This window comes from Colobus angolensis, unplaced genomic scaffold (assembly GCF_000951035.1).
Source record: "Colobus angolensis palliatus isolate OR3802 unplaced genomic scaffold, Cang.pa_1.0 Scaffold8, whole genome shotgun sequence".
Classification (NCBI taxonomy): Eukaryota; Metazoa; Chordata; class Mammalia; order Primates; family Cercopithecidae; genus Colobus; species Colobus angolensis.
The window spans coordinates 15,783,208-15,809,978 of record NW_012121820.1 but is presented as its reverse complement, the minus strand read 5'-3'; the positions used below and the strand labels follow the sequence as shown (position 1 = coordinate 15,809,978).

Below are 26,771 nucleotides of genomic sequence, written 5' to 3'. Positions count from 1 at the left end.
GCTATACAGAGAACTACCTCATTATTTTGAAAGGCTACATGGTATACTACCTGTGTTTATGAGGCACTTATGTAGCCAGTACTCTCTTGATGGACTTTTAGGTTGTTTCCATCTTTCATTAATGCAAACAATGCATCAACAAACACTTTATTCATCATCTTTGCTTGTGGCAAGTAAATTCCTAAAAGCAGGATTGCTGAGTCAAAGGGTATGTGCATTTAAAACTCTGATAGCTATTGCTGTTTTAATTTTTATTCTTTTAAAGGCAGACTACCACATGTAGCACCTCATTTGAATGTGTCTGGAGTCTTGGAAACTTGACTACCCTATGTTCTCCTACAAATGGACCTTGAGAGCTTGTTTGGAGGTTCTAGCAGGGGGGCTCAGCTACTTATATGCCCTTGACTGAAGACCAGTCTTCCTCTATTGGGGATGGCTGTCCTCTTCGACAGTGTGCAGCGTCAGGAGGGACATACATGGAGCAGAGAGGGAGGAGGGGGACACCTGCCCGGCCAGCCAGATCAGCCAAATCAATCCTGGCAATCAATGGGGTGACGGATGTTGCAGCCAGATCGCTCTCCCATCCAGTTTTGTTCTTTTAAAGTGTTGCACAGTATTTTGTTATATGAATGCGCCGGAGATCATTTAACTAGTCCATCCCTCCCTCCCTCCCCTGTTCTTTGTCATTTTCTTTGTCTTTTCTTTTTTCTTTTTTTTTTTTTTGAGATGGAGTCTTACTCTTGTTGCCCAGGCAGGAGTGCAATGGCGCGATCTTGGCTCACCACAACCTCCACCTCCCAGGTTCAAGCGATTCTCCTGCCTCAGGCTCCCAAGTAGCTGGGATTACAGGCATGCGCCACCATGCCCGACTAATTTTGTATTTTTAGTAGAGACAGGGTTTCTCCATGATAGTCAGGCTAGTCTCGAACTCCTGACCTCAGGTGAACTGCCTGTCTCAGCCTCCCAAAGTGCTGGGATTACAGGCGTGAGCCACTGCGCCTGGCCTCTTTTTAATTTTCTATTTACTTTGAGGAAATAGTTAACAGTAACATTTCAAGACTTTGGAGTGCAGTGGCACAGTCAGCTCACCGCAGCCTCAATCTCCTGTGCTCCAGCAGTCCTCCTGCCTCAGCCTCCCAACATGTCGAGATGACAGGCATGAGCCACCATGCCTGGCCTCACGACATTTGATGTATCACTCTTCAGTATAGCTCAGTAGAATTTCTGTGTTGTGGGAGGCATTTCAGTCTCTTCTGGATGAAGAGCTCAGCACTATGATTAGGTTATTTCCTATCTTTTGCTTCCAGTCTTTGGATACTGAGGAAAAGCATCAAGCATAAAGCCTGGCACATACTAGGCATTCAATATTTGTGACTTTTTAAAAATTTGGAATGATGTTGCAGTGAACTGCCTACGCATGTACATCTTTGTGCACATGTGTGAGTAGGACATACTTAAGGGGCAGAATTACTGATCAAAAGGTGTGTCCATTCAAATTTGGTCGATACTGCCCAACTGACCTCCAAAGACCTTGTGCCAATGTACATGCCTGTCTCCCCATACACTTGCCAACATTATATTATCAAATTATAGATGCTGAGGAGGTGCAACAATGCTTGGAGATTGATTGGTTCAAACTCTTCACCTAGTAGATTGGGGAGGCTGAAGCATAGGGAGGGGAAGAGCATGCCCAAGGTCACCTGTGAGCTGTGGCACAGTTTGATTCCCTCCAGGGAACTGGGGCAGGGTCTGGGGTGGAACACGTGACTGCACCCTGTGGGGTCCATGAGACAATGAGAAGATGGGCTAACAAGAGGTGGGGTGCGCTGAGGCCTATTCCTCCCCCACACCTACGCCCGGGTAACACAACATGTTTTATTTCATGAAGGAACTTCTGACTCTTCTCCACTACTTCTCCCTGCCTCCCCCCGCCCATCTTTTCCCTTGGAAACAGCCTCAGAGATTCTGAAAGGTGCTTCCCTTACTTCTGAGCCTGCCTGTGTGGGAGGAAGCTGAGGACGTGAGGGTACTGATTGAGAGAGCAGGTTGAGACCCAGGAGCTGTTGTGCAAAAAGAATGGCAAATTATATGAGGAGGGGAAACGGAAGCGGTGGCAGAGGCAGCCATTCATCAGTGTTTTTTAACTCTTTCCTGCTGCAAAAGCAGGCAGCCCCAGATGCCGGGATAGGGCCGCAGTGAGACAGACATTTTCATAAATGGCTGGTGCTGAAAGCTTTGAAGCGAGGAGGGCACTGCTCCCTCCTCGTCCTTTGCAGACTGGCTTTGTACTCTGGGTAAAACTGTCAGAAAAGGTAGAACAGCTCCTAATCTAGGAGATGATTCCTGTGGGAAATCAGGCTGCTTTTCAAGCGTAATTTGAAAAGCCGCAGCCTCCAAACTTCAGTGGTGGAGGAGGGGAGACTGGGGGGGAGATGGGGGAGCGCAGAGAGGAGAATGCCATTTATAAAGCAATCAACGCTTCCACAGAGTCCACCATCACTCAGAATTATTTTCTGAAATTTGGCCTCTATTCCTTACTCTGGAGGAAAGGCAATACGGGCACCTGGCTTCCAATCAAGCCCAACGCACAGGACTGGGTAAGCCACACAAAAGGAGAGGGACCCTGCATTGCTCATCACAGCTGGAGCTGCGGAAAATCATTTCTAGGGCTCCTCAAATCTCCGGAACCAGCCGGAGGAAGCCTCATCAGAGGTTCCATTCATCTGACTTCTTACTTTTAAACTTTAAAGCACATATTTATGTGCCTCAAGTTGCCCATGAACCACGGCATGTCAAACAGTTTGGGGTTGATGGAAGAGGTACATTTTCTCGTCCTGGGACTTTCAGAAATACAATTTCATTGCCAGTCTCTCTCCCTTCCAATTTCTCCCGTATGCTGCCACGAGATGAACATTCCTAACGTCCTGCTTTCAATACATTATTCACCTGTTCAAGAACCTTCCAAGGCCACTTCTTGATCCCTTAAGGCTGGGATGCTCAGATTGGCATTCAAGGCCTTCCATAAATGTGGCCTCAGCGCCCACAACCTCCTTACACTCACTCTCCCAGACTGCCACACCACACGTGTCACAGGCCACAAATACAGGGTGGTGAGTGCCTGTCATATATGCCCTCCCCAATCCCGGCATCTCTCTTCCTGGTAACCAAATACAGTGCTTTCTTTTAGGGGAAACCGCTCCACCTCAACTCTTTCTCCATATGGTGTGGGTGTCTCCAGACCTTTCCCCGAGAATGCTGCAGTTCAGGGGTTGGCAAACTAAGGTCAGAGGGCAAAGCAAAAACAAAAAACTACCAATGAACAAAAAACCAAAGGCCACTGGCTTATTTTTTGTGAGGCCCTTGAGCTAAGAATTTTTCCGTTTTTTTAAAGGATGTGGCCCGGCACGGTGGTTCACACCTGTAATCCCAGCACTCTGGGAGGCTGAAGCGGGCCGATTGCTTGAGTCCAGGAGTTTGAGACCAGCCTATTTTGCAATACAGCAAAACCATGTCTTTACTAAAACCACAAAAAATTAGCTGGGCATGGGGGTGTGCGCCTGTAATCCCAGATTACTTGGGAGGCTGAGGTGGGAGAATCACCTGAGTCTGAGAGGTTGAGGCTGCAGGGAGCTGAGATCATACCACTGCACTCCAGCCTGGGCTACCAGAGTAAGACCCTGTCTCAAAAACCAAACCAAACAAAACCAAAACAAAACAAAACACAACACATTGTAAGAAAAAAAAAAGTCAAAGAAGATGCCACAGAGACCTTTATGTATGGCCTGTAAACCCTAATAGATTCACTCTGGCCCTTTACAGAGAAAGTCTGCAGACACCCGTTGTAGACGTCCAAGTTTGGTTTGAGGCTGGGCAAAGCACCGACTGAGCCAATGAGAACAAATCCTAGGGTTTAGGCTGAGGTGGGAGGATCTCTTGAGCTCGGGATTTCCAGGTCAGCCTGGGCAACAGTGCAAGACCCCGTCTCTTAAAAATCCAACCCAATCCTAGGCCTTTGGCTGGAGCTGTTAGGAGGTGCCCATTCACTTGGGTGTGTGACGCTGAAGGAACAGGAGCCTGGAGTCAGAGTGAAGCCACCACTGGGGAAAGCAGCATCGGAAGACAGAGACAGGCTGGGGGAGCTGTGCCAGTGGGGCCTCTTCGTTCTGTGTGCCAAGATATTTTTTTTTGCTCAAGCCAATTTTGAATTGGGTCTCCTGTCACTCCCAACTGAGTTATGATGTGTACAGATACTGGCAGGCATGCCCGCATGTCTTTGGGTATGTTATTTTTCCTGTCTGCAATGCCCATTATTCTGTCTGCTGAAATCTACTTGTCCACTAGGAGGTCACCTCCTCCTAGAAGCCTTCTTTGATTCTCTCCCCCTACTGTGGTTCTATTTTAGTTTCTGGGTGGTACATGCTGAGACCTAACCATCTACTTCCTCAGCTGTAACCGTCAAGAGGAGTGTGTATTGCAGCCATAACAAAGAAATGGGCAGCAGGGGAAAGACATTGCTGGAGCCCCAGGCACAGTGCAAAGGCCTAGGATTGGGTTGGATTTTTAGAGACGGGGTCTTGCACTGTTGCCCAGGCTGACCTGGAACTCCCGAGCTCAAGAGATCCTCCCACCTCAGCCTAAATTCTAGGATTTGCTCTCATTGGCTCAGCCGGTGCTTTGCCCAGCCCCAAATCAAACTTGGTCATCTACAACGGGTGTCTGCAGACTTTCTCTGTAAAGGGCCAGAGTGAATCTATTAGGGTTTACAGGCCATACATAAAGGTCTCTGTGGTATCTTCTTTGACTTTTTTTGGCTTTAGAAACACTACTGCATTCATCCCCTCTGATGCAGCTGCCTGAAGAGGCAGAGGCAACAGCTCTATTTCAGAGATGGGAAAATGCAGTTCAGAATTGAAATGACTTGGCCAAGGTCACACAGTTACAGAGAGGCGGAGTCAGAAATGAAGCCCAGCTCTGAGGAACTCCAAATCATCCACGCTCCTTCCACAACACAGTGCCTCCGGAAGACCACAGCCACCCCCTCCAGCCATCTCCAAGGATCCCCTGGGTCCAGGTCTACGCTTTCCTGCATCCTCCAGGAGCCTTCTACTGCCTGCAGATCATGACTCAAACATCTCAACCTGAAATTCGAGGCTTTGCAGTATCTACCTATCCATTCTGTACCAACTCCTAACCCCGGTCCAAACAATACTTGAAGTGCTGGTGCGCCCTGAATGAAGTAAGAAGCCCCTATTGCTCCACAAGTTTTAACAGGGAGAATGGAGTATTTTGCAAAGCTTATGTTAACCAGGACTAGACTGAGTCAGCTGGACAGGTTCAAAATTAAAGTTGCCTGAATATAATTATAACTAGAGATGCACTCTAATGAGATTTTTTTTTTCTTTTAAATCAAGTACAACAATCTGCCTGCAAGAATCTGAAAACAACTTGAGATAGCTTAACTCTTTGAGGGAAAAGTGGGTTTTCGGAGAGCCATGGTGATCCTGCTATGCCGATTATCTCCTGGAGAGCTTTCCCAGAGCCCAAGTTTTTATCAGGATGCGTGTGCACATCTTCCTGGCCTCTCGGGACAGCATCGCGGCTTGCCACACCCAGGTGCTCTGTGAAGACAAGCTACTTTAATCTCACCGGGAGAGCCAAGTAATGCTCGGCAAGTCACGCCACCTCCCTGACCTGTTTTTCTCATTTGTCAGAATCTGGAGACTGAATTAGCCTATCAATTTGGGTCCCCAGTGGAATTAGGAACAATGCTGTGAATCCTTTTACCATCTCCGCAATTAGAGGCATTTCCCTCCCTTTTTCCAAAGGAAATCATCCCAGAATTTTAAAGCTCAAAGAGAGTTTAAGTGATTATCTTGCTCTTTCAGGGGGTTCTTAGCTCCCCCTCTGGCCCAGTCCCTCCACTTTACAGGCTGCAGAACTGAAAAAAGCCCCAAGAGAAGGGTTCCCTGAGGGCTCAGGAGCCAGACCAGAGCCAGGCTGCTGCCACTGAGACTGGAGCTGGACATAACTCTGCCCTTGCAGGGTGGAGTGGAGACGGAAGTGAGTGGGGCCTCTCCAGAGCTGGCAGGAGACCCTCACACCAATATGTTCCCACGCCAGGCACCCTCTGGGCTTTTTAAGAGTTTGGGAACTATCTATGTCACTGGAATTGTGATCTAGCCAGTGCCTCACCATGCACCTGTGAGGAAGCATTCATCATCCCTGGGATCCTTCAGCATACGTGGGGGCGCTGGGCAGGGATGTGCACCTGAATTTACATAATCTGTGTTTTAAATTTCTCAGCTAGAAAAAAATCAAGTATTTATCTTGCTTTTTTTTTTGAGACAAAGTCTTGCTGTGTCATCCAGGCTGGAGCGCAATGGCACAATCTCGGCTCACTGCAACCTCCGCCTTCCCGGGTTCACGCCATTCTCCTGCCTCAGCCTCCCAAGTAGCTGGGATTACAGGCAAGTGCCATCTTGCCTTTTCTATACAAACTATACCAGTAGGTTACCAGATGGTTGATGAAGGGAAGATTCCCCTTACACAGGACTCTAGCTAAAAGCAAGCCAGCATGGCGGAATTAGAACAGCATTACTCTGCAATCCCTAATGAGCATGTGGATCCCAGTGAGATCGCCACGGTTGCTAGTGACACAGTAAGATATCAGACATACACACCTCCCGATGGAAGTACATACCACCACCTACGTTGAAGTGCCAAAAACAAAGCTAGAAGACCCAGACCTGATCACGACTCTTACTCTGCCTCCCAACGGCCAGGAAACACAGGTGATAGGAGGGGCCCATGAAATGACCTCCATAGGGATGCAATCAATAAATCCAGATGGTGGGAAATGCTATAGGAGAAATGACCATGTTTCCCCACTTACAAGGAAAATGAGAGAGAGGTGGAGGGGGAATCTACATATTAAAAGAGATTTATTTTTTATTTTTTATTTTTGAGATGGAATTTTGCTCTTGTTGCCTGGGCTAGAGTGCAACGGCATGGTCTTGGCTCACCGCAATCTCTGCCTCCCAGGTTCAAGCGATTCTCCTGCCTCAGCCTTCCTGAGTAGCTGGGATTACAGGCATGCACCACCGTGCCCGGCTAATTTTGTATTTTAAGTAGAGACGGGATTTCTCCATGTTGGTCAGGCCGGTCTTGAACTCCCGACCTCAGTTGATCTGCCCACCTCAGCCTCCCAAAGTGTTGGCATTACAGGCGTGAGCCACTGCGCCTGGCCTAAAAGAGATTTATTAGGGAACATACTGATACCAGCAACGTACATCACTTATTTGGATCCTGATCCAAACACACTGGGGAAATTCAGACACTGACAATATTAAAGGGTCATTGTTAATTTGGTTAAGTGTGATAATGGTATTGTGGTTTACATTCAAAAAGTTTCAATGTAACATCTGGGATTTGCTTCAAAAAAATATGGGGTGTGGAGAAAGGTACATGGGCGGGGCACAGAGGAAGCAAGCCTGGCCATATGCTGACTGCCAGGGAAGTCGGGTTCATGGGGACATGGGACTTCATTACACTATTACCCACAGTAAAAAGTTAAAAAAATTAACCTCCTGCTTAAAAAGTATCCAAAACTTTCTAATGAGTGTTTGCCTTTGGAGAGAGAAACCAGACGGCTGGGAAATGGGGAGGGGAGATTTACTCTTTACTGTTTTCTGTTTTGTACTGCTTGGATTTGGATTTTATACCATGGTTCTATGTTAACCATTCAAGAATATAAACTCATTAAAAAAAAACAAAACAAAAAAAACCAAACCACCCAGTTTAAATAACAAACTTCAAAGTGAGCTCTTGATCATAATTTTCATCCAAGAAGTGTCTTTATTTCCATTTGTTTCCCAAAGAACAGGTTAGGTACAACAAAATTAGTTCCATCTCATTATTTGAAGAGAGGGAGGTGTATGCAGATGGAGGGGAACTGACCTCATGTGTGTGTGTGTCTGTGTGTGCATGTTACCTGTGAGGGAGCTGGGGCTATGGAGATGGTAGGCTAAACAGTTAAACCCTTAGAGCCACCAAACAATGTCACTTGAAAACACAAGCTATGAAATATAAATAACAGTCAGCTACTTTCCTTCAGTCCATTTCTAAGCAGTTGTGTGATTGATCAATTTATAAATTGATTGGCTGACTAATTCACCTTCTCTGCTGCCACTGCCACCGCCTATGGCCAGGGTGGCGTCAGCCCAACTTCTGGCTGGCAGGGGAGGAGGGATTGGTGGTCTCTGTAGTGGGGGAGCAGGGTCACTGCAGCTCCGTGAGCAGGTGGAGCACGTTGGCCGTGTACAGGTTTTGCTGCCCGCTGGCCCCGCAGAGTTGCACGGGGTGGAGGCTGCGGTGGGGAGGTGTGAACTGCACGGGGCAGTAAAGCTCATTCAGGAGGAACCAGGTGGAGTCTGGGTCCACCTTCATCAAGTGGAGGAAGACGCTGTGGAGAGATGGAAAGGAGTGAGTAGAGGGTACAGGCGGGGAAGGTGGGGAGAGCTATAGCCCCAATCAGGAGGCTATTGACCGGGCTATTTGAGAAGAAACTGGTAACAATATCAAGTCACTTCAAATAGTAGAAATAACCCACTTGAATTCATAAGACAGGACCAGTAGGATGGTCCCAAAGCCCAATAGAAATACAGATAACAGTTTCATATCCACTGACATACAGAAAACCAGTAATCAGTCTAAGCAGAACAATATTGACAGCAAACAAGCTCTTGGCAAAGAAAGAGGCTGAGTTCCAGAGTGTAAAGCAGGAGTTTTCATAAAGAAGAAAAATGACAGAGTGTACCCTTTCTTAAAGGCTTTGCTCAGCTCACAGGCCCAGCCCAGGGTCAGGGGCAGGCCCAGGGCAGGGCTCCCTGTCCTGCTCGGGGGCCCTGAGCAAGCCTCATTATTGTGGTCCTCCAGCATGGTGCTGAACTTGGCAGCTAGCTGGAGCCTTTCTGGCTGAGAGCCATGGATACTTGGTGGTGTGAACAGACACTCATGGCTCCCGTGTGAGGAGCCCGTTTCCTCACAGGGATCAGATCCACAGAATATGCCGCCTTTGGCAGGCTGGCAAAGGGCTCCTTTATTCTCCTGGGGCAGGAATGGCTAAGCCCTGCTCTGTAACCTTTGGCAGAGATAGAGCACTGATGTCCTCTGACACGTGACAGGGACAGAACTCAAGGGCCCGCGCTACTGAATGCCACACAGCCACCGAGGGTGGTTTTTGTCTTAGTCTGAACTTTGGGGTCATAACCTGTGCCTCTTAGCTGCTCAAATACTATTTCTGAAAGATCAGTCATGTGCCCAGGGCCACTGTGTTGGGCAGTCCAAGTGTAAACTTCATACGCGGTGGCAATTCAGTCTAGCTTGGCAATCCCTGGAAGAGTGGGGCCCTCCCACAGTGGGTGGGGCCTCCCAGCCAGTCTGCCCATCTCAGCTCAAAATTGCCTGCTCAGAGGCTGGGCTCCCCATGCCATTTTGTCCATACCACTGTGCCCCAGTAAGGCTGCCCCTTACTTTTCTCTTTTGGGACACCTTTCCCAGCACATATAGACTATTGATCATCTCCCTTACAACATAAGCTCCCTGAGGGCAGGGACCAGCGACCACATCTGTTCTACAGGTTGCTGTATTTCCAGCACCTGGAATGGCATGTGGTCAGCATCCAGTTAATGTTGACTGAACGGGTTCTCATTTCTCTTTTATCTTTTTTTCCCCTGCAATATGTCCACGTAACAATGAATGAGTTCTCATTTTAATGAGGACGTGGCGAGTTACTACATTGCTCATGAATGGCTTTAGACGACACCCCTCTCTAGAATACTTAAAATTCTACAAAAGGATCTGAAGGAGGGGTTAAACTCTCACCATCAAGGAAGGAACAAGGAAGATTATTAACAGAATTCAAATTATCAGAGGCATCACTAACTATGTGGCTTTGGGAAGTTATTTAACTTGCCCTGTTTCAGCCTCCCCATTTCAAAAATGGGGGATGTACTTCACTCAGGGTTTTGCTGAGGTTTAAAACACAGATCAAGCCCTACACAGTCTAGCACACGTGACCCCTATTTATCAATTAACAGTATGTAGTATCTATTTGATAAATCACATTTTATTCTTGGCAATTATTCTAAGGAGCCTCTTCCATACTGTTCGGCATTAAACAGGAACTTCAATGCCTGCTAAGTGGGAGTAAATTCTGGGTTTTAATTTCACTAATATGAAAGACCTGCACCCTCAGGGGATTTGGCTCTTACCACGAAGCCAGTCTTGATACCATCCTTAGGCGTAATGGACACACACTAAGGAGGCCAGGGAGGCAGTGGGGGAGTGGGGAGGGCGGACAAGGGCACTGAATTTGCTTTTTTTTTTTTTTTTTTTTGAGACAGAGTCTTACTCTGTTGCCCAGGCTGGAGTGCAGTGGTGTGATCTTGGCTCACTGCACCTCCACCTCCCAGGTTCAAGCCATTCTCCTGCCTCAGCCTCCCGAGTAGCTGGGATTACAGGCGCCCATCACCATGCCTGGCTAATTTTTGTATTTTCAGTAGAGACGGGGTTTCACCATGTTGGCGAGGCTGGTCTTGAACTCCTGACCTCAGGTGATCAACCCTCCTCAGCCTCCCAAAGTATAGGATTACAGGTGTGAGCACCGGGCCCAGCCTACTGAATTTTTTTCTGGCCTGTTCTGTGCCTAAACAATTTAAGTTTCCTTTGCTTAGGATAATCTTGTGTTTATAACCTCCACAGTGGTTGTTGGAGAAGTGATTAGAATATTCTAATTCATCGTTTCCACTTCACCGCAGAAAGGAGATGAGGCCTGCGTGGGAGACAATTTTTGTTTAAAAATAAAAATATCTTTGATAATTAGAGTGGCAAGGGAAATTATGAAAAAATGCACCAAAACCGGTGAGCAGATTTCTATTTACACGTGACACAGTTGACAGTTTTCCCTGGTACCAAAGACTGTTAGAATGCAAATGGTTTCATTTGATTTTTTTTCCCCTTTCAAGAGCTGGAACAATTTCTCAAGCTACAGCATGGCGCTCTCCCAGCTTCAAGGAATATTTTTATCTGGGCAACACCCAGCAAAGTGGTGCCACACGACCCAGTTCAGTCATAGCTGCGCTCTGACTTACACAGCATGAAAACGCTGCAATGTTCATTTTCTGAGCTCTTTTTTAACATGCTAAATATGAATGTTGTATTCATTGGCAGGAAAGGAAAAGAAAATAAGCCACTCTCTTTGCCCTGCAAGATACCCACATAAAATATTAACAGAAAAGCAAAGGGAAAACATGTGCAAAGTTCACCTTCTTTTATTAAGCAAGAGCCAAACTCTTGGAAGGATTGTTTTGGGTCTCATTTCTTTGCTCTTAAAGGGGCAGATGCCCCAGAATGGCAGGTATGCACGTTCCTTCTCTCACCTCTGTGGCTTGGAGCAAGTTATTTTGCCTCATGAATCTGTTTCCTCTTTCTCCAAAGATGATCACACCTGGCCCACTCTCCTCACAGGTTTGTTCTGAAGCTCTGAGGAGAGGGGGTGCGGGACAACACTTTGAAGTATATAACGAAAACAGTATTCCTTCTTTCCTTCCAGAGAGAGAGAGAGAGTCTGAGGCATAATTATCACTACCAACCTTAGCAGCATCGCCATGCCATGGATAATTTTCAGACACCCTGAAAAGGGCAAAACATTTGTCTTTTGTTTCACTCATAACTTTCTCCATACTGACTTGGTGGCAGGGCGGGGCGGGGGGTCCCAGTTCTCAGTCAATGGTGTTCTAATTTTCCCCAATATTTTCAGGAAGAAACAGATGCAATATACTCTGTCCTCTGCATGCCTGAGGTGGGGAGCAAATGCCATGCCACGCAACCAGGTGGCTGGCACGCGTAGCTGTGCTCTCCTCCCCGAGAGGCATACGGCCTGCTGAACTCTAAATGCGACAAATTCCAAACCTGCACCCTTCTTGCCTTTAAGCCCCCGGGAGCTGAGCCTGAGGCTCAGGAGGTGTGATCTAAGTGCTTAGCACCAGGCTTTGTTTCAAACTCTGGTGCCACTTTGTCCTGGGGCCAGTTCCTGCCCAGCCTTAGCTGGGAAGAGGGACCCCGAGAGAGTGAACAGCTGAAAGCCGAAGTTGTTGAAAACTCCTTTTGCATAAGCCAAAGACAGAAGACAAAGACAGGACCTCTGCTTTGAAGTGACTGGGGTAACTGCCTGGAAAATGTTCCCAATACATCTTTCGATGTGCAGGGATGGCTGTTGAACACGCCAAATGGCCAGTTCCATCTTTTTTCAAACCCAAAGAGAAACACTTTTTTAAAAATGTATGTACACCATTTAACTCCTGAACAAAAATTTCTTTCTCCTCCCCCAGGCCCAAATCAGTGGCTCCAGGGAGCACAGTTATCAAGAGATTATCTGGTCCCCAGAGTATCGGGAGGCACTCAGCTGTGCCGCATGCCTCCGAGTGTCCTGAGGCGAGTGATTATCTCTCAATAACCTGTAGGGCCGTGTAGCTTAAATGATAACTTGACTTTAAAAAATTTAGAACTCGCTGTTAGGCAGTTTCTAAGCAACCTGTTTCCATGGCAAAGAAGCCTGGTGTTTATACTGATTTTTCACTTAAAATGCAGTTTTATTGAATTTCACTCCATGCAGGCAGCCATTTGCCTGCACTTCAGCCCTATCTACAACTGACGGCTATCAGTAAGTACCTAATAAACTCCAGATGCCAAACAGAAGCGGCTCCTTCCTTCGTGATCAATATGGGGGTGCTCCTAGTGAGCAAGCTGGGGGCAAGGAGGTGGGAATGGGGAGGGAGGAAACGTGCTCCTGGAATCTGGTCAGCTGGGTTTAAGTCTTATCTCTTCGTGGTTCATCAAACATTTACTAGAGCCTGGTCCAGCCCAGGCACTAACTGAGGTGCCTGTGGCACAAAGACAGAGGGACAAAAAAGGCTCTGCCCTCAGGGCTCCCTGTCTGCTGGGGTAGACGAAGGGATCACAGAGGCCCATGGCGCACTATGGCAAGGGCCATTCTAGAAGTGATGTGCGGGGTGACACCAGGCATGGCTTCCTGACAAGGGGCACGGCAAGCTGCTTCTCTGTAAAGAGCAGGTGGACCAGATCAGTTCTAAGATCCCTGGCAGCTCCAAGAGACCACGAGAGTTTTCAATCGTGGGCACTGGATCCTTATCCACCCCCACCCTCCCAATATGGCAAAACCAAAAAGAAACCCCTCTGCTCTGCTGCAGGAGCGAATATTACAGAGTATGTTCCCACCATCTCTGTCTAGACAACAGCTGCTCAAAGGGAGCTCTAGAAAACCACCAGCCAATGAAGGCCCAGTGAAGCTAAATAAACTGTAACTGAAATGCGCGGCTTCCCGCACTCCTGGGTGACACGCTATTCTTCCTCTGTCAATTACTTGCTTGAGGGATCTGCTGTTCTCCGTCTCTTTCTGGATTTATAAAATGCTCTCATGAGCCATCAGGGTAAATGCCAGTGGTAAAGAACATGTGGCTTTGTGATCTGTTTGTTTGCTTATTTATTTGGGGCTTCTAAAGAAGTTACTCAGAAATGTCTCCTTAGGAACATGATACAGGCTCTATGTGGGCACCGCTAAATGCAGTGGGAAAGTAAGCTCACTTGTGGGAAAGCAGGCATATCCACTAAGTTATTTTGGTGTTCCCGTTGTTCCTTCTCTGGCAACACAGCCTCCACACTCTCCTTCTCTCTGGCCATCTCTTCTCCCATCACTCTGTACATGCTGATGCTGCAAATGAGGCTGTGTGTTTCCTTTCAAACAAATGGATGCTCAGGGTGTTGCTGCGTCCTAGCCAGCAAGCAGTGGGGCTGTGTTTCTATACTCAGTAATGTACTCTAATGGGTCTCGGTTCACTGGTTAACCAGTATTTCAAGCCTGTCCCTTCTTGCTATTCAATTTCGCTATCTTTCCCTGCACGGAGGTCGTTTTTTGTTTCTAAATGTTGGAAATGGAGGATTATGACTTGAAGCAACGATTTACTCTCCAAATAAATACTACCAATTACCTTTGCAGCTATACGTGCTTGTTAGACTTAACTATATTTACCTGTTCAAAACCATTCATCTATTGATCTAACACCAATATGCACACTCACACAGAGACCCATATCAAAAATATTTAAATGCAACAAGGGCAGGCTGTAAAACCATAAACACTAGTAGAAGCAAATGATGCTAACCATACCCCTAAAGTGCCACAAGATAAAGTATCATAAATGCAGAGGAATGACTCCATTGCTTTGTGCATATTTAAAAGGATATGGCACTGAGAGGCCCAATCTGTTACAGACAATTCAAAAATAAGCCAGAACCTAGGAGGGTTTAAATCCCACTGGGGCGAGATTTAAAAGCGGTCTTTTCCATCTGGCCAGTTCTCCTGCCTCCAGGAACCCTGTAAGCCTAGATCCCACGACAGTGCTGTTGGGCACAGATTTCAAAGTGGCATTCTGTGCTGAGCACTGTGAGGGCTGACTTGGACCTTTCCCCCTGCTGGCTGCACTCTCGGGCCACATTTAGTTTCTTGCGCCTCCCTGGAAGGTATGTACCCTTGAAGATAAAGACATCTTCATAGCAGCCTACCTATCTTGCCCCCCTCCTGCCTGAACTGTTTTCCTGTAACCTGTGCTTTGGCACTAAGCCAGCAGCCTCCACTCACGGATGTCTTCAGAAACAGCTCTAGGAAATGTACTTCTGTATTTACTGCAAGGACGTTGAGGATATTAGTCACAATAGTACCCAGTGTTCTTTTAAGATGACCCATGGAGAAATTTTCAAGCCTCAGTAATAAGGAAATCCATGCTTCTTTCTGAAAAGCTTTCTTTCCTTTTCTTTTTAAAAACTCTTATTCGGGTACTTCCTGTACCATTTTCCTCTTTGCTGTCTGTCAGTATGCACAGAGCCACTCTGAAAGCTCCTCTCTAGCAAGAGTGCAGGGCTCGAACTGTATTGTCTATATTAATCTCAGCTGGGTCTCATCTTGCTTTTGCTGTTATTTTTCCGTTTAAAAAATTTCTTCGCTTCCTTCCTTATTTCTTCGTTGCAAACAATTTATAAGATATTCCAAGTCATTTTTGGAATAAGAAATTTAAATAATGATTAACAACTACTATTTAGTGCCTTTTACTCTGTGGTGGTATTATGTGCTAGCTGACTTTACTGCATCCTTGTCATCGTTGTAGCAGATGAAATAAGCAAAATAATATATATGTTCTTTTCAGTCTTATGGATGAGAAAACAGAGACTTTGAGAAGTGAATTAATTTGTCCAAAGCTATCTTGCTATTGAACAATGTGAGGCCTTGGTAGTTACCTTTGAAAATCTTCAACTCTCAACACAGCACTTGGCTCATCATAAGAGACCTAGTAAGAATCTTTTAAAATACACACATACAACAAGACAATAGAGATCATCTCCCTGGCTATTTTACTCAGTACTAAGACAACATTTACTTCCGCACCTCCGAGGTGTTCGAGAGGGATGACAGAGCCTGCAGAGTGAGGAAATGACTACCCTGTGGTCGACCACAGCCTCTGACGACCGAAACCCACTTTGTGCGGGCAGTGCTGCGACCAGGCTCGATCTGTCATCGAGAGTGTTCTGTTCCCAACCTGGCACGGCATGTGCACTGTGCACACACACCCCACGCTTGGCTTTCCTACTGGGTGGTAGGATGGTTGACCCTGGCAGGTTATCAGTGACATGACAACACCAAGGAAGTAGGGACAGAATTGGCAGCATTGAATTTAAGTAGATTTAAGTAGCCCAGAGGTCCCTGCCTTCAGTTCTGAAACCCAGCAACCCACTTGGTTTGTAATCTGCCTGCCAGATGTCTCTTATCTTTGACACCATGAAATCAGGCCTATATATGCAGAGTGAACAGCTTCAGATCTGAGTGTATTTTTAGAACAATGGGACTCAGAAAGAAAAGCAGCAATGCCTGTCAAAAGATGGATAATAGGAAAGCTAACTACTTGGGTTTGGATTTGTCAACTATTAATCAAGTGTCAAAAGGAAAAAATATTAGGTGTGCCCTCATTTCCATACTGGGTGCAATCCAAGGGGGAGCAGCTTTGCAGTCCAAGCTCAGCCAAACTGCCCACACCATTTAAGGCGATGAGCTACTAATTTCAAGCTCAGCTGAACTAATGGATCACCTCTGTGGCTCCTCATCCGTTCAAATATAATAGGCTCATGTGTGGGTAAAGAGAGGAGTTGGGGCTCTGACGGGGATGAAATGGATGAGCCTGTGCCAGTCTGTGTTCGTCCAGGGTTTGAAGGCACCAGCTGGTTCTTTGATGGGCTGGGATCCTACTGCTAGAAAGAGAGCAGGGAAGTCAGTCAGTAAATGAACCTTCAAACCTGGTCCTGACTTCTGCAAACCGTGGTGGCACAATTAACATGAAAAAGATCTTTCGAGGTGAAATCCCCAGTTCAGATTTTAGTAAAGATGAAGCAGGCTTACAACTAGAAATTCTGTGGCCAGTGTCTATGTGTCTGTGTATAACATACACATCATGCATCACCTATTTGGGAAATTTACATACAATGTACCCCACATAGGTGTGTACATAGATGTAAACATACCTTCAGAACATAAGCAGAGGGCAGAGGCCCCTATCTTGTTCCCTCTAATTCTAGTCCCTAGAACAGTACCTGGAGACTCCCTGAACATACTAATGTGATTCATCCACAAGGACCCTATGAGAATGAGGTTTTCATCACCCCCAGTTTACAGAGGAAGAAAATGAAATGAAGCTAAATCATTTGCTCAAGGTCACATGGCCAGTAAGATCTCAACCTCGGTTTGTCCAAAACAAGACTGCTGCTTTTTCTCTCACACACAATGGTGAGGCAGAGGGAGCTGGAATGGCAACCTCCCCAGCGCCCCATCAGGGGCTACAGCAATAACAGCATCCAGGACTTGTGTGGCCAGAAGGTATACCAGCTGGTCACCACCTGCTGGCACCCTGCATCCCTATCTGGGCTCTGGGGTTAGCAGGTGGGGGTAAGACTAGGGGTGGAGGCCAAGCATCCTAAAAGCTTTGTTCCTCTATTATGAGACTTATTGGGCACTGTCTTCATCTTTTTTTCTTTTTCTTTTTTTTGAAACAGTGTCTCACTCTGTCACCCAGGCTGGAGTGCAGTGGTGTGATCACTGCTTACTATGGCCTCGACCTTCCAAGGCTCAGGTGAACCTCCTGCCTCAGCTTCCCAAGTAGCTGGGACAACAGGTGCACACCACTGCGCCCGGCTAATTTTTATATTTTCAGTAGAGACAGGGTTTCACCATGTTGCCCAGGCTGGTCTGGAGCTCCTGAGCCCAACTGATTCTCCCACCTCAGCTTCCCAAAGTGCTGGGATTATAAGTGTGAGCCTCAGCACATGGCCTGACTTCATCTTTTCAAAAATAGGTGTTGTCTAGTTTTGTTTCCTTTTAGCTGAGGGTAAAAAGGCTCATTGGATGATGTAAAACCTCACTGCAAAAGCCAGGGAATCTCAGAGTCTGCTAAGAGATGGGCGCAAGGAGTATGGTTTTAATAGAGTTCAACTAGGCTAAGTACATGCATGGACTTCAAGGAAAAACAAATTTAGGATGTATGTTTTCAAACTCCTTTCATGTACAGGAGGGAAAAGCTACATGGCCAGAAAGGCACAGAACCGAGAAGGCCCAGGGCATGCCAGGAGACATCTTGGAGGCTGAGAATTTCAATCAGCAAAGTTTGCCACTGCAGTCGGCTGAGATGGGGGCGTGGTTGATCTGACCTGTTGTCTGTAATCCAATGCCTACCCTCAGGGACACTGTCTTATTTTTAGCTCCTGGTATGCTAAGCCCTCCTTCCCACACCACAAATATGATTTGCACATTTGTTACCCATTGAAGTTACTTAACTAGAGGGACTTTGGGGGAGCTGGCTTTTTTTTTTTTGGCATTGCCAGTTAACAGTGACACCTGGTGGTAACACACAGCAAGGTCACACCCTGCCCTCACCTTCCTGCCCCTCCCCCATGCCTCCCCTAGTTGGAAGATTTATGCCCCCTCCATACAAGGCACATTCACTAGATAAAAGCATTAAACTGGAATGGCATCTCTGTTCTTAGCATTTACAGCCTCGGTTATATCAACCATCCCCTGATCAATTTCCATTTCTAGAGTTTACAGCCTGGATGTAAAAGCCTGCCACAAAGGCTATATTTAATATGACAAATTAAAAAAGCAAACACTGGTTTGGTCATTCTTTGGAGTCAGGAAAAGCAAACAGGAGCAAGGAAAAACCCAAGTGTGATGCACATAAAGAGGAACTCTCATGGGGCTGCTAAGTCTGCCTCCACCCAAACTCGATGAAGGTGCCCCCTTAGAGGTCCTAAGCCCACCTGCCAGAGGGGCCCACAGACATGGCTGCTCTACAGGGCCAGTGCATATCCATCTCCTTCCAGAATGCATAAGGCCTTGCACCAGCCTCCTGCCCTGAGAGGTTCCCTCACCTCTGGCAGACAGGAGAGCCATTTCCAAAGCAAGCTGGTCATCCACCCAGGGTCAGAAACTCACTACCTCTGGTCTTCTCTGGCTTTTCTGAATACTAAGCCAAGGTTCCCGCTTGGGCCCTTGCAAAGAACACAGCTTTCTCTTCTCCCACAAGGGTAAGCATGTGTAAGTGTGTCATTTGGACTGCCGTATGGAGAATACCTAGAGGGGCAGGAGTGGAAGTGGGACTGGTGGTGAGGTCTGTCGTTCTGGTGGGGATGATGGTGGCCTGGCCTGACCTAGTGGCTCGGAGGTGTCGTTTTGAGAGAAGTCATTTTGAAAGCAATTTTCCAAGTGAGGTAGGCAGGCTTTACTTTTGGTCATGGATGTGGGGTATGAAGGTCAGAGAAGAATTAAGAACAAACAACGGGATGGATGGCAGGGCCATGTGCTGAGATGGGGACTCCACCTCATGCAGGGGACTTGGTTCCTCAGTACCAGTAGGTATGACTTTTCTTTGAGATGGAGTCTCACTCTGTTGCCCAGGCTGGAGTGCAGTGGCGCGACCTTGGCTCACTGCAACGTCCGCCTCCCAGGTTTAAGCGATTCTCCTGCCTCAGTTTCCCGAGTAGCTGGAATTACAGATGCCTGCCATCACGCCAAGCTAACTTTTTGTATTTTTAGTAGAGACAGGCTTTCACCATGTTGGCCAGGCTGGTCTCGAACTCCTGACCTCGAGATCTGCCTGCCTCGGACTCCCATAGCGCTGGGACAACAGGCATGAGCCACCCACTGCACCCGACCGCCAGGTATGACTTTTCAATACTAAGTGGCCCACCCCCCCACCCCTCTCTCCATGCAGTAATGAGGCTCACAGAGAGACCAACCAGGCTTCCTATTGTCTCAAGCTTCTTCTCCCACTTAAAGAGCTTATTAATTTTGGATCAAGGACAAGACTGATTTTTCTTCCCCCCGATTTCAAGTTAAGTTTGCAGGTGATATGTGTGAAGCAATCCACCTAGCTCTTCCTCCCGCTCCCTGCCCGTCAGGAGGGAGGCCATCTGACTCAGCCGCTGAACGGAATGTGCTGGAGCAAACAAAGGGAGCTGCAGTCAAGTAGTGGGGCTGCGTGTTCCTCCACCTGAGGCTCCCTGAACACCAGCTCAAGATTCAGCAAGGTCCAATTCCTGGTTTAATTGCTTTCAGCAGCAAAAAAGAGAATTAGAAATGAAAAGATAATGAATTGAGAATATTAGCTTATTTGATGGTTCTAAACTTGAAGGATGGGATGGGGTGGGTGTAGGAAAAGTAGAATGGAATGGGGAATGTGAAAATCAGACCTTTGTAACTCTTGGTTGTAATAGGCACCTAAGAGAATTTACTTCAAGATAAACTCATTATGTTCTTGAGTTGCACTTTAAATTACAGCACAGTCAGCTCCAGGGGCACCGCCCAGGGAGGACTATTTTCACCCTAAGTTGATTCTCTACGGAATAAAAATGCCTGGGGACAGAAGCTGGTTAGGATGCGCCCCTGTGCTCACGAAACTATGACTGATTCTGGGACTAAGGGATGTGACGGGAAAGGGACAGGAAGAAAAAAGGAAATGGGAAATCAAGAGTAAAAAACAGCAAAGGACAATAAATCAATTCAAGAAGATATCACCATCACTCCCACAGAGTGCAAGGTTTATAAGGGGCAAGCTGGTTCTCCTCACTGCACAGTCAGAGCAGCCTTTCTGCCCCTCAGGGAATGAGGTGACTCCTAACTCCCACCCCACTGAAGAGGATCAGGGATGTGCCTCGAGAAGCTAGGAAGAAGCAGGGATTCTGCTGCAGGCATGAAGCTGGTGAGGCTGGAGGAGCTGCAGGGCCCAGAGCGGCACACAGTGCCAGGCCCAGCTTTCGCCCCAGCAGCAGACATCCTGGGATGGCAGTTCCAGGATGCAGGTTGCTCCCGCCTGGAAGGAAAGCTAGAAGAGGGGCAGAGTAGATTTTGAGTCTCACGTCTGGGGAATGCTGTTGTGCTCAGAGAGTTTCAGCTCTTAGTCCTAAAGTAACCAGCAATAGCTTCTTCTCCTAGAGGTGATACAGCTTTTCTCAAATAAGCATGGTCAAACTCTTAGAAATTGGAATCACCTAGTTTCAGAATCAGAAAAGGCCCTTTAAGCCATTAGTCTGGCAGCTCTTAATGTTCTTTGGGTCACAGATTCCTATTAGAACCTATGAATGGTTCCTATTAGAAAAAGCACATGTGCACCTGCCTGCACACAAACAATTCTGCATGGCACTTGTGAGGGTTCATGGCACCAATGCCCATCTAAGACCTGCCGTGGAGTCGACGTATGCCATATCAGGATCCTAGCACTTTCACTTTGCTGTTGAAGGAGCCAAGGCATGAAGAAGTGCCAGGCACCTGGTCTCCAGGCCTAGAAACAGATTCCCCTCCAACCCAGGAGGGTGCTGAGTCCTCTCTAGCACACCGTCTTTCTGCTTCTTGACCCTCTGGAATTGTTGCTGACTTTGCAGCAGAGGAAAAGGTTACTGGCCAAGAGAAACACATCTAGTAAAAATACCATCTCTAGTGCTGGCACAGTTAAAGAAATTATCTTAACCTGGCAAGGAGAGAGAGAAAACAGCAGAGATGCCTCAACTCTGCTTGCCATTAGCAAATCATCTGTAATTTAGAACAAACGTAAAGGGATGCGGGTGATCAGGCAGACGTACCTCCTGGCAGCCTCTTGTAATTTCACGGGCTGTTTGGCGCTGAGGTAAATCAAGCAGGCATCAGCCACTTTATTCAGGTCACCCTCACCTGCAGAAAAGACAAACAAAACAAGCGTCAGCCCTCACACTTCATTTGGGACAAGAGGTGACCAACTGTGTCTGGAGAAACTGCAACAGCTAGGCAAGATGCCCTGGGCTCTCTACTCCATCCCGCCAAAGAACACATCAAGATAAACAGACAAATAGGCCAAAATAAGACGGAAGGAGGTACACAGAGGGGAGGGGAGGGGGGCACAACTGAGCAGAGGGCATGATGGCAGGGGTGAGACAGATGCTGAGTGTGTGTCCAGGTGGAACTGCCTGGTACCCACCTAGGTCTAGTCTCTCACAGAGGGGGCCCAGGCCCTGTAAGACAGCCAGCTGCAACTTGAAGGCCAGTGTGTGCGAGTAAACTGGTCCAGCCCTGGCACTGATGGGGGCCTGGGTGACTAGGGAGCCAGCCAGCTTTGGCAGGACATCTTTGCAGAACCGGCTGCGTAGAAAGTCGCCACACTTGCTTCCCAGAGTACGTAAAACCTGCAGAAACAGCCACCAACCTGGTGAGTGAACATCGCCAATGCAGCAAGAGAACTAAAGAACACTTGGTAATTCGATTTCATCTAGGTCTGTGCTTGGAAAAAAAATAGAATTACTGCTGTTAATTCCTTGCCCATGGTTTGTGATTCTGACAGTTATGAATTTGGAGGTCTCTGCTCCCAAGGCATTGTTGCTTCTATCCATAAATACAGATTACACAGCGAATAATTCAAAGGAATCTTGGGTTGGATGAATAATATGATTAATATCTTGATTTCCCTACCATTTTTGTTAAAAAAAAAAAAAAAAAGAGAAGAGCTTAAAGCAGTTCACACAGATCATTTCTTGAATCTTCCTAACATCCCTTGAGAAAATACGTATGCTTTTAACTCTAGCTAGCTGAGCAACCACGAACACTATGGCCCAGCTACTGCCACATGCAGGCATCAGGAGGTTAGTGACTGGGCCAAGGTCCCTGGGCTGAACCAAGGCAGGGTCCCTGAAGTTGCAGCCGACTTGGTGTTCCTTCTGTTCAGCTGTACAACCTCTTATGCACATCACCCTCATTCTATCTTTCAGAACAGCTAGTTTCTTTGCATGTCTTGTTTTATACTTTCTCTAGCAGAACATATTGAAACGTTTTGCCCTGCTGCACAAGACTGAGTATACAGGATAATAGGAATTTCTTTAAAAATTGGTAAGCAAGGCATAACCAATACAGAGTGTTTGCTGATTTTGCAGAGAACAAGGCTCTCATTTCAGGTCCTTCAGCTGAATGGCACAGCTTCTATAGACCTCGGTGTCATCATTGTGTCTGTGCATGGGGAAAGCAGCCTGTTATCGTGCACACATCTTTATATTTTTTTCATTTTTCTTTGCTTGCTGTTATTTCAGACAACCTATTCTCACCAACCCCTCCCCCCCATCCCCCAGTACATCTGGATAAGATTTAGCAATACCTACCTCCCTCCCCCTTAATCTTCCTCTTTTTTTGGCACACATACATACACAAGCACACGTGTCATTTTGTGAATTTCGTTTTGGGAAAAAAACATTAATTTTTTAATATTTTAATTTGGTCTAGTATATGCTGAAGAATTTACAGAAGATAAAATTACTTTGGCCAACTGTATCTGGTGCATTACCAGTTTCATTTTGTGTCCCTACACATCTTTTCTCTCTGCTTCATCTTATGCACCTTCTTCTAATTTACGGTAGCTTGTTGTGGTATGTATCTCTGTAGGTTGCCTTAAGGGCTTTTTAGAACAAGAAAGGATATAAATAAGCTAAAATATCCATGCTAATATAAGCTAAACTAAGCCAGGGAGAATAATATATATACATACATATAGGACTTACATATATATAGGACTGTTAGCTTTTCAAAGCATTTCACCAAACAGTCCCATTTTATCCCTGACAACACTATGAGAAAGGTGGGCTAGGTGTTCCTAAGCCCAACACGAAAATGGGTGGTCCCGGGTTTTGCCAGCGTCACTCAGCTGGGCAGAGGACACCCACTGCTATAACCTCGGCCCCTTCACCTTCACTCTTGTGCAGTGCAAAGAACATGGAGTGAACTCACTGCTCTGGGTTCCTATCACTTACTAGCTGTTTGATTGCGAGAAAATTCCTTAACTTCTCTGAGCTTCTTTCTTCCTTTGCCAAAAGTAAAGACAATATACCTACCTTGCAAAGTGGTTTTAAGGAGACAAACTCCTGTGTGGAGGAGTGCTGAGCTTACAGCCTGGCCTTTTCATCTACTAGTTCATCTGCTTCAAATTCAAAAGGAGACTATTACCTTCTTCTTTGTGCTTTTCTTATGTTTCTATACTTTCTTCCCAGTACGTGACATTGCAATCGGGTGAAGAGAACCAATCCAAAAGGCCCCAGTGAGCTCTGCGCCTACTAACTCTACCCTCACAACAGACCACGGGGGATGCTGGTGCAGTACCTTGAAGGCTCTAAGCACTGCCAGGGGGGCATCCCGTGTGAGTCGGTGCACGAGTGAGGGCCAGGCCCGATGAGCCAAGGGAAGCAGCTGGTTCTTGTGGGACTGCAGAACAACCACACACAGATCCAGCACATCCAAGACCTGAAAGAGACATGATTTCAGCAGATGGTACAGGCTTGAAAACAGATACCCGGGATCAAGTCACCATTTTCAAAGAATAACGTTTAGAAATGTATTAATTGGATAATTGTTTTCTGAGTGCTGACTATATGCCAAACACTAGCTAGGTACTGAGGGGACACACAGGGACAATATACACGTTTCCTTGCCTTCGCAGGGTTCATGGTCAGCTGGGGAAAGACCTTAATTAGATAACGCCTAAATGAAGCGATGATTAGCAATTGGGACAAGAAGGAAAGTCAAAGGTGAAATGCAAAGAAACGAGGGGAAGGATCTAAACCACAGACTGTTGGGAAGTCTTCGCTGAGGAAGCAGCTTCTAAAAGAAGACACAAAGGATGAGTAGGAGTTAGTTCTGTGAAGATTCATGCAACTGGGAACCGTGATGAGGAAGACTCAGAGGTGGAACAGAGCTTTCATAAGAAGTGAGAGAAGGGCGGTGTGGAGCGTTACAGAGAAGAGGTAAAATGGGGACCAACTACAAAGGGGTTTGTTAGGAATTTTTTTATTTTGTACTAAGTGCAGTGAGGAGCCGTCAAAGCATTTTAAGTAGGAAAGTGACATGATACAATTCATGTTTTAGAAAGGTCATTCTGGCTGCTGAGTAGAGAAGAGACTTGAAGTGGGAGAGAGAAACAAAGAGGCCCTTTAGGATCCACATGAGAGGAGCAAAGTGATGTGGCCACATGATGGCGGCAGAGGAGAGAAGTGAAAGGACTGGAGATCTGTTTTGGAGATGACTTGGCTTAAATTGTTGAAAGACTGGATACTGGGGAGGGGAAGTGAGGGTTTTAAAAGAGCTGCTTCGGTTCAGGGGTAGCAACTGAAGAGATGCACGTGCCACTGAATGAGATGGGGAGCACGCAGGAGAAGAAAGTTGAGTGGCTGGCTAGGGGAGACCGAGTTCTGTTACCACTACATGGAGAGGCTCAGCAGGCAGTTGAGGTACAGGCTAATCTCACCAGAAAGGGTTGGGCTACCCTGCACATAAACTGAATATCAGTTACGTTCCTTGTTTCCTGATCTCTTACATCTCAAACTCACTGAAAAGAGATGGCCTGCATCAGTGTCGCAGCGGTCAGTATAACGGTCAGCGCAGGCTTCCCTCCCGCACAGACGGCCAACCTTCACAGGGCAAGGCACTCATTAGTCAGCAAGACAGAGCGAAGCCAGCCAACACGAAGCAGTAAACCCTACTGGGTGCCTACTATGTGCTGGTCCACACTGAAACAGGAACAGAAGAGGCCCTGCCACTGAGGGTTGAATAGTTAGGCAAGGGAGTAAGAGAAAGCTCAGCTGCACAGCGGAGAGCAGGGGAGCAGAGTGGAAATGGCTGTGGTATCACTGACAGGCTTAGAATTTGAGCTCTGTTATTAATGGGACAAGTTACACGACATTTCATTGACTCAAAGATGCACGTTTCCCCTCTGCCTGGAATGTTCTCTTTGCATCTTTGCAGGGCAGGTTCCTTCTCAGCCTTGAGAAATGTTACCACCTCAGAGAGGCCTTCCCCAATGACCTAGGCTAAATTAGAAGGTAAGCTCTGTCTTAGTCAGCAGGGTTTTGCACTGAGTAGGTTCCCAACACATACCTGCTGCATGGGTGAATTACTACTTTCTATCAAACAGAACCTGCCTCCTGGGCCTCTCCATGTAGTGGTAACAGAACTCGGTCTCCCCTAGCCGTTCAACTTTCTCCTCCTGCGTGCTCCCTGACAGCCTTTCTCCAATATGTATGAATCCATGTATTGCCTCTCTCCCCACAACAGACAGGGAGTTCTGTGAAGACGGGCATCGTGTCTGCATCATCTCCTCTACACACCCTCTACCTGACCTGCACTAGTCCTCAATAAGCATTTAGTACATGAATGAGTGTATGTGTCTTTTTTAATGCTGTTTTATATTTATAATCAACAACTCTGTGAGGTAGGTACCATCATCTTCATTTTACAGATGAAGATGCTGAGGCTCAAAATGGTGAATTAAGTTACTCAAGGTCACATGGCTAATAAGAGGCAGAATCAGGATTTGAACTGACTCAGGTATGTAGGTCTGACTCCAACGCTGATGTTCTTAATAACTATGGTATGTATACAGCTGTTACAAATCCTCCACAAAAGGGAAGGTCTTGAAGGATATACAGGAGTATGTTGAATGCATCAGCCAGGCACCCACATTAAAGTTGTGCAGGTAAAAGGTTAAGTGCTTGCTGAATGGAACAACAGATGAATGCTAAGAGCTGTCTCGGGAAGACTAAACAAACTCCACAAAACACAGATTCTGAGATTTGAGATAATCTGTGATAAGGGTTTCCTAGCCCATCACCCCTGAGCAAGGCAATGTACCCTCATCACTAACAGTGAGTCACTAAGGCAGTTGTGTTTTTTTTTTTTTTTTTTGAGATAAAGTTTCGATCTTGTTGCTCAGGCTGGAGTGCAATGGCGAGATCTTGGTTCACCACAACCTCCGCCTCCTGGGATAAAGCGATTTTCCTGCCTCAGCAACCCAAGTAGCTGGGATTACAGGCATGCGCCACCATGCCCGGCTAATTTTGTATTTTCAGTAGGGATGAGGTTGCTCCATGTTGGTCAGGCTGGTCTTGAACTCCCAACTCAGGTAATCCGCTCGCCTTGGCCTCCCAAAGTGCTGGGATCACAGGCGTGAGCCCCTGCGCCCGACTGACAGTTGTGTTTCTCACTCCTGCTTGGGGGTAGGGAGGAATGTTGTTTCCCTTTGGGTGTAAGATCTTCTCCAGGGTGATTCAGAAAGCCCTGGCCCCCACTTCTACCCCACCCCACTGTCCTGTTATTGCAG

General features: G+C 46.8%; 1 protein-coding gene across 1 annotated transcript in view; it reads right to left on the bottom strand.

Moving 5' to 3' along the window:
• Positions 1 to 7,817: 7,817 nt before the first annotated feature.
• The window catches only part of TTI1 (TELO2 interacting protein 1), a 53,938-nt gene continuing 34,984 nt past the window's right edge, over positions 7,818 to 26,771 (bottom strand). The window contains exons 5-8 of the mRNA XM_011929063.1: positions 23,780 to 23,920; positions 21,621 to 21,825; positions 21,250 to 21,337; positions 7,818 to 8,461 (exon numbers count right to left, since the gene is read on the bottom strand). Of these exons, the coding sequence (XP_011784453.1) occupies positions 8,278 to 8,461; positions 21,250 to 21,337; positions 21,621 to 21,825; positions 23,780 to 23,920 (618 nt within the window). The 3' untranslated portion in view covers positions 7,818 to 8,277. The remainder of the gene's footprint in view (positions 8,462 to 21,249; positions 21,338 to 21,620; positions 21,826 to 23,779; positions 23,921 to 26,771) is intronic.